This window comes from Tasmannia lanceolata, unplaced genomic scaffold (genome assembly GCF_043159265.1).
Source record: "Tasmannia lanceolata isolate RefF3 unplaced genomic scaffold, GAP_Taslan_0.1 ptg000054l, whole genome shotgun sequence".
In the NCBI taxonomy this organism is placed as follows: Eukaryota; Viridiplantae; Streptophyta; class Magnoliopsida; order Canellales; family Winteraceae; genus Tasmannia; species Tasmannia lanceolata.
Genome location: NW_027518731.1, coordinates 2,327,935 through 2,342,646, shown reverse-complemented (window position 1 = coordinate 2,342,646; position 14,712 = coordinate 2,327,935). Strand labels below are relative to the sequence as shown.

General features: G+C 37.6%; 1 protein-coding gene across 1 annotated transcript in view; it reads left to right on the top strand.

The window, feature by feature from the left end:
* The first annotated feature begins 2,970 nt into the window (after window positions 1–2,970).
* LOC143864846 (phospholipase SGR2-like) overlaps window positions 2,971–14,712 on the top strand; it is a 38,425-nt gene continuing 26,683 nt past the window's right edge. Inside the window, exons 1-6 of the mRNA XM_077375705.1 lie at window positions 2,971–3,866; window positions 6,198–6,298; window positions 6,621–6,779; window positions 11,422–11,577; window positions 14,281–14,352; window positions 14,554–14,706. Coding sequence (XP_077231820.1) covers window positions 3,626–3,866; window positions 6,198–6,298; window positions 6,621–6,779; window positions 11,422–11,577; window positions 14,281–14,352; window positions 14,554–14,706 — 882 coding nt within the window. The 5' untranslated portion in view covers window positions 2,971–3,625. The remainder of the gene's footprint in view (window positions 3,867–6,197; window positions 6,299–6,620; window positions 6,780–11,421; window positions 11,578–14,280; window positions 14,353–14,553; window positions 14,707–14,712) is intronic.

Sequence of the window (14,712 nt, the reverse complement as noted above, 5' to 3'; positions counted from 1 at the left end):
TGAGTCTTCCCACATCTTAATGGCTATCGCTTTGCAATGCCAAGTTCAAGTTGTTGAGTTTCGGTTTGCAACCCTCCGTCAAAATCATAATCTTCTTCGTCAATTGGTTCTTGCTCTAACTCATCCGGAGGGAATTCATCACTGCTGAATTACAACAATATAGAATGGCTAGAAAAGACGAACTTCTGTTGAATAGAATGCCACACGAATCAAATACTAAATTCTATTGCATAGTCAAAAGATCAATGTATAGTGATTGGAAAATACTTAATTGGGTGCATGCTTATTTTCAGATCTCCACAGGCATCAAATATAGTGAGAATTCATTTATCAGAGCCACTAGCCAGCAGAAACCTATGAAAACCTCCACGAGCATCAAACATAGTGAGGATTCATTTAGAGAAACTCATGTTGATCCACTCACCCATCTTAACAACAACAGAACTTCCATTAATAACTTTGTCACCCATTAGATGGAAAAAAACTACACTTAGAGATTATGAATAAAAAATCACACCTGCCAAAACGTACATCAAATTTTTAGTTACTCAAATTGACATGGAATTTAACTTTTGAGCCCCGATATTAGAGTTGCCTGATTTCGCCCAAGATTCAACTAACGGTGCAGTTCTCCAAAAAAAAAAGGCGCGTCCGACTAACGCTGGATTCTCCAAATCCACCAAAGATCGTTTAAATCCGCCGCCACTCTAGAACTTCGAGTCTCCTCATCCGGCCTCCTCTCTTCTCCAAACTCACATTCAATTCACGTTTCTTATTACGATAAGGATGGATTACAGATCACCGTGGCAGTTTGTTTCTAATAAGAACTGCTATTTTGAGCATATGCATTGATTTTAAATAATGGGGGCTCCACCTCATCAAAACATGAGCCGTTAAATGGCGGGCCTTAGCCTATGTACAATGGACCCTCCCCATCAAAACACGAGGTAAAAAGGTGGGCCCCCACCCACTAAGCGGGATTGGTGGGACCCATCAAAACATGTTGGGCCCAACACTGTGCGAGGATTTGCCGATTTGGGTCGAGACGGTGTGCCCGCTCATGGGTGTAAAACAGGGTCCCACCGTATGCATGAGTTTGCATATGGATACATGGTGGGCCCTACCGTATCAAAACATGAGGTGTAAAATTGTGGGCCCCGCCTTTGATGTAAACGAAATCAACCATAGCGAAAATTCCAATTAAAATTTTTTCACAGAAAGACAACGATTGATAAAGGAAAGAAACGCATTAGATCTTGGCCTAGGCTCATCTGATCTGAGCCCTAGATCTTTGCCTAGGTCACTTAAGCTTAGGGATCATTCCAATGAAGTCATTGTAGTAGTCCGTACGAGATCATATTGGTAGGGTGTGATAGATATCGTGCACATATCTCTATGCAGATTTCTATCCAGGATCGCCCGAACAAACTCACACGTGTGTATCACTGAATATCTTGCAGATACTGCGCATGTATGTAACGTGCGCACGCTCTAGACCGTTGCCCAATTTATGGGAAAGATCCAATTCCCAATAGGCCCACAAGATAAGGCAGTATGGTTAGTTAGTTACAGGCCCAAAAAAGTCCATTGGACTCATCTGAAACCCATAACTTCCTTCCAATTCTTTCCAATCTTCATGGCTCTTAAATACTTGTTTCTGATGCATCTAAACTCCAACCTATCTATTCTCCAAGTTATCTATTCTGCAGTCATGGATGCAAGGCTTCTATACTCAATTTTCTTTATTTCTCTCTCATGTTCTACACTCAAGTTCTTTCATTTCCTCATGAAGCCATTGATGTTGTATGCTGATAATTTCATGTCTTGAATTTCCAAGGTTTTGAGCAAGGGATGTTAATATGTATGAAGATTATATGGTTTTTGTGAACATATTAGGAAAAGTTTTTTATTGGGTTCAAATATGAAAAGTTGTAATGATCTATGTATTTCAATTGTTGCATAAATGAACAAAACGAAATAGCACAAAGGGATCTCTGTTTCATTGTTTTTCATCGAGTAGTTTTATATTGGAAATTAATGTATGTAATATGGGATTTGCTATGCAATTTTGGGGAAAGCTACTTCGCGGCTGACTTTTGCAGGAGTGAAGAGCCACATAGGCTCACTTTTTAGGATATTTTGTCTTCTCCATGTTCTCTTATGAGAAGTGAGTCGCGAAATGGCTTAGCAAATGATATAGAACAACCATTTTTTTTTATAATTGCACTGACTCGTTTTGTCTTTTATTATTTAAACAGCCGTCAAAGGTTATTACACTTCCCAAAAAGGTCTTAGAAGCCAATTAAAACATGAGGAAGTCTAAACTGAAGGGAGCCCTTGCAAAAAAGAGGTGAAAGGGCTCCCCCATTGGATGCACATCACCATCATGCTCTTTTTTGCAAGCGCTCCCTTCAGTCTAGAATTCCTCTTAAAACATAAATGACAAGCTGAGCTTGTGCAATTATCAAAACATGGTAGTGGTACATCGGTGGGCTTTTTTTTTGTTTTTTAACTTAATTTATAACTAATTTTTACTGTTAAGGAATGATCTTATGCAGTGAAATTGATGAGTTGGCATCCCACCATACACGTGGATGATCAAAATCATGATATGGACATTTAGAAAATGGACCCCACTTTACATCGGCAAAATGCCCTAGATCTCTCTCTCTTATTGGGTGATCCCAACCATCAGATCAATGTTTTTCTAGTTGTTGATTTTGAACGGTTTGGATCATCCAATCATAGTGATTTTTGATTCGTAGCAATCCAAGGTGGACCCACCACACCAATGCTCTAGATCAATCAAAGTGTGACCCACGTTGCCCACCTAAAAATATAAGTGATACCCACGTGTAGAGAGTGATGCTTATCGGCGCACGTTAGAGACAAGCCTTCAAATCTCGCGGCAAGAAAAGGGGTCTCGAATCACTTCTCAAATGGGTTATCGGTGCTACTGGCGCACGTTAGCTCGATGCGTAGTTAAAAAAGCAAAGAATGCAAAAAAAAAAAAAAAAACAACCGCCGCTCTTCCTTCTCGCTGTTACTTTCTTGTTCTACCGAACATTCCATATAGACTCTCTCTCTTTTGATCTTCAACCTAAAATTAGGTTTAAGTTTTATCAATTTTAAATCATTTCCCCATCTTGGTTTCAAAGAATTTCTTCAAATTTCGCTCAAATTAGGTTATTAGTTCGTTGTTTTAACCTATTCGAAAAGTACCCACCAAGATTTCTTCCACTAGATTCCAGCACGCATTGTTTTCGAATTTACCATTTTTCCCATCTGGGTCTTGCAAAAATCTTCCAAATTTCAGTCGAATTAGGGCTCATATTTTGTTTTTCTTCATTTTGAAGGATACCCACAAGTTATCTATATAAAAAAAAATTCAGCACATCGATTTTGCATTCGTTCTTTATTTTTTCAGTTCTTTTCTATATGGCTTTTTCGAGCAAATTTCACTCTAGTTGGAATCTTTTTGTGAATTTCCTTTAAATTTTCACCTCATATCATTCCCCTTTGAAGGATACGTACCGAGTCTTTTTCATTTTCCTCGTGAATTCAGCATAGAATTGCTTCGGAATCGTCTGTGTGGCGAATTCCGAAGCGAGTTTTGGAGGTCTCCATGTCTGATACTGGTAAAAATGGTGTGGAACGCGAGGGGAATGATACGGTCATGGCGGGTTCTAGTCATGTTGAGGAGATATCGCCTGATTTGTTGAGGAACACGCCTAGTAATATTGCGAGATTGGAGGATGTGATTGAACAGTCTAAGGGTCGGCAAAAGTATCTTGCACAGACAAGGAGCCCTTCAGATGGGGAAGATGTTAGGTGGTATTTCTGTAAATTTCCATTAGCAGAAAACGGTCAGTAGTCTAGTTGACTCTTAATTGTGACTTTCAATTGGTTAATCTGTCTCATTATTATTTTTTGTTTTTTTTTTCTTTTCTTTGAAATTCTTACCTTTAGTATCAATTGCTTACATGGGTTTTTTCTCCTAATGGATAATTCACTGTAGATGATATTAAATTGCATCTCATTGTTCCCCCAAAGTAGTTTCATTCATGTCTCTTATTAATATGCATTTCGATTTCAATGTCGTTTTGGTAGGGATGGAAACATAATCATTTCGGTCGTTTTCTATCAGTTTCAGTGGAAATTTAAAACCATGAAAACATGTACAGCTTACATATTCACAAACTTCATGATGGAAATTTATAGTAGAAGACGAAACAAACACAAAACAAATGCTTCAACACTGAAATAGAAAGTTGATCTAAACTGATCCTTGTTGTCATGATTACTACTACTGATACTCTAGTGAGGTGTCTCGGAAATAGAAGTAGTTTTGTGTTGTAGGTAGAGACCACCATCCTCATGACAACAACCAATCATCCTCGTCCTTTTCAAGTCCTAAAAAACGCAATGGTTTGGGAGGAATGTTACTTTGTTTTTTCTTGATATTGTTGTATATTTCTTGGGGCGAGCATCTCAGTCCGCCACAATTTTTTCTGAGGAATCTGCCATGATATATCCAATCCATGCATAATGTCATGAAAAATGGATACAAAATTTTGGATACAAAATTTTGACTGCTATTTAGTATTAGGAAGAATACATATCAATAGGTGGTGTAACCATGTAAGATGGCCAAGGATGACTATGCTACCTTTGCCTGTTATGCCTACACCCCTTAACAAGTAGGGCAAGTGGAACACGAACTGTTGCACTTGGAAGAGTAGGGTTACTTACCAATTAGAGCAACTAGTCCCAAAAGACCAAAAGCTCCTGGTTCCATGTTGCCGTGCGTATAGTAATGGGAGATAAAAAAAAAGGCAGCCCAGAGAAGGAGAATCTTGCTCAAGCAAGACTTCTGACTTCTGCCCTACTGCTGCTCCCCAACCATAAGGTGACCAACTAGATGCACCCCTTTTTTTCTTTCAAGAATTGAAAGAGGAAATGTTCTTCTCCACTTCCCTTCCATGAGGCAGATTGACTTCGATTCCCCTTCTTATAAAAGGATATGAATTTGAAGAAACCCTCCAGGATCTCCATTATCGCTGGTGCTACAGATGGCTCGTTCTGTATACTCCACTCGCTGGCTTCCCACTTGGGAATCCCTTCACCGCCGCTCTCATGGTACCATGTATCAGTCGCCGCTCTGATACCATGTTAGAAACTTACCGGTTTTTATATAAAATTTAATGGATCTCATATAAAATTCCAATCATATGAACAAACTGCACAAAATAAATCAGGAAGAGAAAGGCTGAAGGAAACCTTTCGCACCACTGACTCTCTTTAGGGTGAGCACTAACCAAACTTGGGCAGATCTGATGTATTTTACTCCTCTATAAAAATTAGTCATAAGAAAAATGCTAACGCATCATAGCATACCAACCTTCTTGTAGAAACCCATCGAACTGTTGATACATCTAGAACTTGTCCATAGTTCGTATAGGTCTGTGACCGTATAGATGGCTGTATGGATACATCTCTGTTTCTTGGAAGTTTTACCCTCTAGTTGTGAACTTGGGATCCATGCCGAAGAGTCGAAGACGATGGGAGAAGAGAAAAAAAATGTACAAGCTTTCTGAAAAGTTGATCCCAAGCTCTAATACCAAGTTGAAGTTGGAGTTTATGCTATAGGAGAAAAGTGAAGAAGTAGAGAAGAAGAAAGAGAATTTGAAAGGGAAATTCGTATGGTTTAGTCCTACCCCTTGAAAATCTATATATTAATATGAACATAACTTGTAAAAATTTCAAAAATGCCACCCATAAGTGACTTATGCGTGATTGGCCCCATCTACATAATATAATCACTAATAAGTCCTGTGATAGAGCCCCTGACAGCAGAAATAACTAATGAACATAATGAAATAACTAATGAAGCCCTCGATAGGGTCCGTTTTAACAATAATAACAATGGATGCTATGCTACACTGATTGACCTGGTCAGGTTTTGTAGATGATTGAAGAATCAAATGATTTTTAGCTTTTGGACAACTTCAATTTTGTGTTTCTTTGCATACAATTACAGATTGATGTATATGAAACCATATAGTTGTGAATGTTTGGGACAAAGGCTTTGTTGAGTTGAGTTGAGTTGAGTTGAGTTGAGTTGAGTTGAGTATAGTTGTGAATGTTCAATTATTTACTTCTCTATATCTTGATAACTTTTTGCTAAATTTGTACAGAGCTAGCAGCCTCAGTTCCTCGAACGGCAATAGTGGGAAAGAGCGAGTATTTTCGGTTCAGTTTGAGGGATTCCCTTGCATTAGAGGCTTCTTTCTTGCAGGTCATAGTTTTTTACTTCATAGCCAGTTGCTTAAAGCTTAGGGATGTCATTTTGAATAGAGCATGGAATTCCTTGCCTTAAGTTATGCTCTTTTAATTGTGTTTGTGGTTTGTTCCTGAGATATTGATTGTGGTCATGCATAGATCTGGAAATAGGGTTACATTTGCTATTCTGAATGTGCCATGAAAATGTGATGCGCTAATTGTTATTTGATCTTGGATGGTTGGATATTTAATTTTGTCTTTGATCTTCAAAAATGACTTACATAAGTTACTAGAGGTATTGAGTGGAGTGGTAATTGATATTTTGTTGATCTTTGTAGAGAGAGGAAGAATTGCTTTCGGGTTGGTGGAGAGAGTACGCAGAATGTAGTGATGGTCCAAGTGGACTTTCTAGGAGTTTTTCTGACAATAAATTGACTGAACTTTATGCAATTGACGAAGAGAGGGTTGGTGTCCCTGTAAAGGGAGGGCTCTATGAGGTACCACTCGTGCTTAAAGGCTTACTTTTTAATAATTTTTTCTGAAATGTGAATATTGTTTCTTCTTTTCTTATTAAGCTTCGCTCTGTTAACTTTCCAGTGGGTAATACCATTCCAAAAATCAGAGCATTAAAATAGCCAGGACAAATTGTATTCGTCTTGTTTTATGAACTTCATCATGTCGTTGTAATATTGGCAAATTGTTTTTTTTTAAGACGGTTGTAACTGTAAGATTGGCAAAGTTGGTTTGCTAATGGGATACTTGTAATCTTCTCAGTGAGGATATCACACACACAGATATGGATATGATAATTCCACCTATTTTTCCAGCATTTCCACTCAGTTTTGCATGTTTTCCTAAAAATGACAACATTTCCAGTCTCTTTTGTTTGTTTTTCCTGAAAATAAACTCATTTTTCGGAAAAGACTAGATATATAACAAGTGAAAATAAACTCTTTTTAGCCGACCCCAACTAGTTTGGGACAAAGGCTTACTTGAGTTGAGAGTAGGAAGATTACATGTATCCCATTAAGTTCATCAAGTGACATGCCCTATCGAATTAACATAAACCTACCAACTCCAATAGACTTTAAGTGGCACAAAAGATCCATGAGTGGGTAGTGGGCCCTGTCTCACTTAAGTTCTTCAACATTCTCACTTAAGCTGGTGCATAGATGTCATTCATACCAGCTTGGAACAAATACTTCCAAATTGACTCTCTGCAAGAGATTTGTAGATATGTTTGCCAACTGGTCCTTGGACTTCACATATGATATGTCAATTTATTGACAACCTTCTCACGAACATAGTGACTCTACACTTCAATGTGTTTAGTTTAGTCCTCTTGAAACACATGATTATTGGAAATACGAGTAGTAGCTTGACTCTCACAGTGCATCTTCATACTCTAATGAACCCAAGGTATTAAATTTCGGCTGTTTCGGTCACCACGGAAACGGAAACGCTTCGGTTTGGGTTGGAAATTTTGATAGAAATCTTGTAAAATCACAGAAAATATGGAAATATATGCAAATGATAGAATTTAAAGATGAAACATCAGGAAATGCTAGAATAAATAGAAACACAAACTTAGAACCTATTACATAAGCAAGACAACCATCCATAATGGTTTTAAAACATCGAACACCTAGTGACATGCATTGGCGCGCATGTATGATAATTTAGTACATACCAAATTTCACATGTAATTCATATAAATATTTATACATAATAAATGCACCACATTTCTCATGCAATTCATATCAGTGTAATTATGTAATAAATACTGATATAATATAGCACTATCACATGTACTATTTTTCTTTATGCATTTCGGTCGTTTCAGCGGAAAACATTTCTACCGTTTTGTGTTGGTTTCGGTGGAAATTTAAAACCATGGATGAACCTTGAATCCTATTTCTTCCATTATAGTCCTTAATCATATTAATTCACAGGTTGTATGAGCCATCACTTGGTACTTCGCTTCTTCACTATATCTATTTTTGCTTCTTCACTATATCTTACAATCACATTCTTCTTCTTATTGTGCCAAGAAACTATATTTCTACCAAGAAAAGATACAATATCCAGTAGTTGAATGCTCGTCATAAGGAGACCCTACCCATTCTTCATCCGAACGACCTTACACTCTTAGATGGCCTTTTTTCTTGAATATAAGTCCTTTTCCTGGTACTCCCTTAAGGTACCTTTGAATATGACAAACAACCTTCCAATGCTCCATAATAGGACTTTGCTGAAAACACTTACAGAGAATGGGAATATGGCTGACATCACTTATAGAGAGGAGATATACACTTGTAAAGGAGATATCCAAATGAGTGATAGTGCAGTAAATAAGCTTTCCAACTGGACACAACATCTCTACTGGGATATTTAAACAACTCCCCCTTGCCCTTGTCCAACTTTAAAGTGGGATCCATCAGAATATCGACACAACATCTACTGGGATCTTTAAACAACTCCCCCTTGCCCTTGTCCAACTTTATAATGGGATCCATCAGAATATCATTGGGCTTTTCTCCCAACAATCTTGATTTTGTTAATAGGCTGGCAACATATATCCTTGGATATAAACTAATACTAAGTTTGGATCTTGCGACTTCAATTCGAAGGGAATAGAGCAATGTACCCAAATCTTTAATCTGTACACGTTCCTGCAAATATTGCTTACCAAAAACTATCTTTCACTTATCATTTCCAAAAATTACGATATCATCTACATAAATTGCGAGATTCACAATCTTGTCTCCCTACAGATATAGACTGATCTACATGACCACGAAGAAATCCAAAATTGATTACTTGCCATAGGAGGAGGTGGAACAACTACCCGATACTGTTGTGTGGTGCTTGCATCGACATAATGGGCTGAATCAACTGAAGAAACTGGTTCAACTGAGGGCAGAGATTGTTTCAGACGGTAGATCCCTCTAACTTGCAGACTTGACTCGCCCCAGGCAACATACTCTAGAGTTTGTTTCATATTAACATCTTGTAATAGCCATGTAGAAAAGCAATTTTGACAACTAGTTGCCACAACGGCTAGTCTAGATTACTGGCAATGGAGATAATTATCCTGCCGGAGTACAATTTTGCGATAGGTGCAAAGCTATTCGTGTAGTCGATACAAAATGTCTGGCTATATCCTTTTGTAACTAGTCAACCCTTTAAGCGTCCAACTGAACCGTCGGGTTGATACTTTACTTAAAAAACCTGGCAACACCCAACTGCACATTTTCTTGCAGCTAATTCTGCCAGTTCCTAGATTTATTGTGGTGTAATGCACTCATCTCATCCATTGCCTTACACCATCCATCACGAGACATTACCTCTGGGAAAGTACATCATAGGGTGGTTGAAGAAAGGGGTGCAACAAAGGTTTTGTATTTAGGAGACAAAGAAGCAAATAAAACAAATTTAGCAGTTGGATGCTAACTGCAGGGCAATGTACCTTTGTGAGCAGGAGTAACATTTGTAACTATTAAGAGAAACAATCAGAGGAAAAAGAGGGGTAATAACTGAGGAGCATGATACTTTAAAAAAAAAAAAAAAAAACTGAGGATCATCATATAGAATCAAGGACCCTGTATGATGAAAGAAAGGAGTATTCTCAAAGGTGAAATCAGAGTAGACTTACTTTTTCCGCGTGGTAGGATTGTAACAACAATACCCTTTCCGAGAATTAGAGTATCCCCAAAAAACACACTTAACAGAACAAGGATCAAGGTTATCTAATCTTGGACTTATAGAAAGGACAACACACAACAAAAGAGAATGTGAAGAGACTTCTCACTCAAGATAGAGGAAGGCGTCCTGTATATTAAATAAGAGGCAGTAAGCATGACATATCCCTAATATTTCTTTGGAATGTTTATATTGATTATAAGACTCCGAGCAAATTTATGGAGATGGCAATATTTATATTCAATATCTGAATTTTGTTGTGGAGTATGAGAACAAGATGTGTGGTGTAAAATGACATATTATTGAAAGTATATTGACAAATATTCTTTAGCATTATCAGAATGGGACGTCCTCTTTTTTATGAATTGATTTTAAATTTCTTTGTGAAAAGGTAGAAATATGGATAACACTTCAGAACGTTCTTTTATTAAATATAGCGATGTCATATGCAAGTACTCATTTTCTAGATAAAGTTGGAATGCAAGACGGTTCCCAAATATCAGATGAACAATAGAGAAAGGAACTAATTTCTTTTTATCTTTTCTTAAAAGAAATACGATGATGCCTTCCTGACTGACGCATCGCAATCTAAACTAGATACAAACTCAAGACCCAGAACAACTAATTTTAAGCAATTTAGGGACATGTGACTACGAATCCCCGATGCCATAGCTGTGGCAAACATTAGCATGCAAACATGCACCAATTAGTCTACAGTGCACCAATTAGTCTACAGTCCATATAGTATAGACCGCTGGACTCAAGCCCTTCACCAATCATTTTCCTTGTCTTTAGATTTTGAAAAACACAAGAGGAGGGATAAAATTTTACGGAGAAGCCAAGAGGCCTTGTTGACTTAATAAAAGACTAAATCAAAAGGATATTTAGGCACATGTAAAACTGATTGCAGTGAAAGAGACTTCGTGGGGCATTTGTAAATTGGGATTTGTCTGCTGATAAAATATATCCTGCAGAAGTCTATGTTATGTTGAATAATGTCGGATAGGTCTCTTACTTGATCATCAACTAATTTCGATTCTTTATTGTAAAAAATCTTCATATGATTATACTGTTTTAAGAGTTTAAGCTTCCATATCTTGACAATTTCTGCAGTGTGTTGCTTTTTGCATGTTTCTGGGGACTAAGATTACCTCAATTTTTTGTCTTTTTTTCTTTGTCTTTTTTTTTTGTTTTACTCAAAAAATATCAACTTGTTCTTGAGATTACCATACTTGAGGATCCACATGTCAGTCTCCAAAATAAAAATCATATCCCAAAATTTATTGTGCATTCTTAGGTCCAACTGAAGGTTCCTTAACTTTTAAGAGGTTAACATGAAACTTTTTGTCCGGTTCATTCTTCTATTTTGCTCTTTTTATTGATAAAATCCTTTTCCATCCCAAATTTTTTCTGAAACTAAAGCAAGTGCAACTGCAGGTAGACTTGGCTAAGAGACATTGTTTTCCTGTTTATTGGCACGGGGAGAACCGTCGTGTTCTAAGGGGCCACTGGTTCGCTCGTAAAAATGGTCTTGACTGGCTTCCTTTGCGAGAAGATATCGCTGAACAATTGGAGTTTGCATACAGATATCAGGTATCACAGAATGAAAAGTGTATCTTTTGGTATTTTTCATTTTCTGTTTGAGTGCTGATGGAAACCGGTTGCATAACTGAGAGTGGAACCGAACAAATCCCTAAATGCCACATGGCATAGAGAGGGGTAGTTTTGCCATTTTAAAAACAAAAGTAGAGAAAAAAAAGGAACTAAGATAATGCCAAGTAGTTTGTAACGTGTGAAGAAGCTATTTGCTGGTTCCATACTCGGTTCCCAACTTGGTTACCAACTTACCATATCATTATTCTTTTTGTTTTAATGGATTAAGATTATTCCTGTAGTGTTTAGAGGGATTTTCCCTCTAGTTTTAATTAATAAGTTAATGTGTGCAACTTCCCTAGCACACTTGGGAACTCATTGTTTTTGAACCAAGGTTTGAAATTTCGGTTTCGGTGTCGGTTTCGGCCACAAACGAAACTGAAATTTCTGGCAAAATTAGGTAAATTTTTTTTCGGCCTTTTAAAACCGAAATTTTGGAATTTTTTTTACTGGAGGAGAATAGCTTTAGGGTTTTAGTGGGTCCTTTGAGCTGCGGACAGTTCATGGTCAATGGGTCAGTTGAGCTGCAGGTTGTTCATGGTCAACAGGATTAGGTTTTATGAAGATAGAGAATAGAGATCGAAGAATAAGACCAAGCTGAAGCCAGCTCTTGAAGCAATTGACCAACCAAATGCAGCTGCACAAATTTTTATTCACTTTTGGAAGTTGCGATATCCATGAAATGCAAAGCTTATAACCTATCATCAATTTATAACCCTAAAAATAAGACTAGACTTCCACTGCAACTAAAAACCTCTTCCCGAGACAACATTAACTTTCCAAATAAAGAAATCCAGAAAAATCTGCTCTTGGACCTTCAATTGTTACCAGAATTAAGACGGCTCTGTATACAGTCCCAAAATCTGGAAATCGTGACTTCAGAAACCTGGACAGTCTTCTCAACTTCATCATTTCTTTCCACATTCAAACTTTGTCTCTCTCTCTCTCTCTCTCTCTCTCTCTCTCTCTCTTCATTTCATTCGCTTTGTCAATTTTACATCTTTACTCAGTTGGAACTTGGAAATTTCTCATTGGAAAGATCAAAATTCAAGAAACCCATCCCATGAGATTTCTCAAAATAGCACTCCCCATGTCCTATAAAAAATTCGCACAAAGATCGATTAAAAATCTTGAACATAAGAAAGAAAAGTCACTCCTCTCTCCTTTTTAAAATTGAGAGGGGTGGGCCACCTTCAGATTTGAGCATGACATCATGATGATGTCACAGTGACAAAACCTTCACCCTCTTTCCTAAACCTTATTGACTATGAAAAATCAAAGGAGTTTTTGATTGACTTGGTAGGGCCAAAACCAAGTTGACTCAATGTGCAGGGAGTTTTGGCAGGGATCTCCATTTCATCTTGTTCGATCAGGATCTCTGTACTTAGGCTTTCAACTTGTTAACGGGTTTGTCAAATTATCCTCTTCCTCTTAATCTCCCTGATTGCTGAAGTACTTAATTCCACAGAATTTGATGAAGCATTTTGTGGCAATCTGATACCGGCATTTCCATTTTCAGCTAAATCTTTCGTTTTCTTTTATGTTAATGATGACATTGTATTATTTCAGACTTTTTCTCAGGATGGGTATTTTCTGCGAATAATGGTTTGCTATAAGCTTCTTCTAGCCTGCCACCTGGCAAGCATAAAAGAGTTCTGTTATGTAAAATCATAGATGCAGAATATAGATCCATATAATGCTGTTGATTTCCAACTTTGGTCATCCATATGTAGTTTGTGATCTGTGAAGATTGAATTCCTCTTAGCCAAATAATGGTCAGCCTCATGTTCATGCAATCTGCTGACAACTATGTTGGGGCTCCCTTTATCCATGTAAAGCACAACTGGGGATGCCGTTTCTGTCTGTAGAAAATGATAACAAATGATGAGAGTAGGATAGAAAGTGTGATAAATGTTCTTAAAAACCAAGATATCATGTCTGGATGAGCTCCACGAGTAGACGGTATTAGCAGAAATTTTGTCCACCAATAATAAATTCTGGACACGGGTTGATAGATGTGATAAACAGATAAGTTGGGAATTGGTGTGTGATCATGTCGGCAAGAGATATAATGCCTCGGGAGAAAATCTCATGATTTTTTTTCAATCCCATGTAATATGCTACTTTCACTTATGAACACAGTGCTGGACATAATTAGAATGCCAGTTATTTTATCTGCATGGTATGCATTGAGGGATATCTGATTCTCCAGGCTCGTGCTCCCCTAGATCTGTTATTGATGCTTGAAGCCTTGCGTTCTCACTATAGGTTTTGCGCATGTTATTCTGCTTTTACATTAGATTTTGACATACTCTCTCTCTCTCTCTCTCTCTTCATAATTTAAGGGTGGATTTAAATAAGTGGATATTTAGTGGTAAAACACTCACTTTGTGAGATGTTTTAAAATCCAATTGCCGTTAACCAATTACAAATACACGTGGAAGGGATTGTACTGTGGAATTAAGATTTTGTACCTTGCTCTTCTGAATTGATCTGAGCTACCTATGAGCAATGGCAAGCTAATAGTTCCAATTGTCTGACCATTTCAACTTCTCTTAAGATGTATTTTTTGATGCTTATTAAAGATTGCATATTTCAGTTGGATATACATTCAAGTGGTTCTTTTTTGTTTGCTTCATTCAGGTTTGGCATCGTAGGAAGTTTCAACCATCAGGGCTGTTTGCTGCTCAAGTTGATTTACAAGGCCCTACCCAGGTACACACACACACACACACACACACACATATATATATATATATACACACACACACACACACACACTCACACACACATACGTACATACATGTATAGACACGACACACACACACACACACACACACACACACACACATTGCTCATGAGAAGAAAAAGTTCATTGATTACTTGATGTGGCTAAAGTCATTTGGGCGTGTGCAGGGTCTACATGCTCTTTTCACAGGAGAAGATGATACTTGGGAGGCTTGGCTGGTTGCTGATACCTCTGGTTTTTCTCATGTTCTTGGTATGGGAGGCAATGGTGTTAAGTTGAGGCGTGGATTTTTGACATCTGGATCTTTTAAACCAACCCAGGTTCAT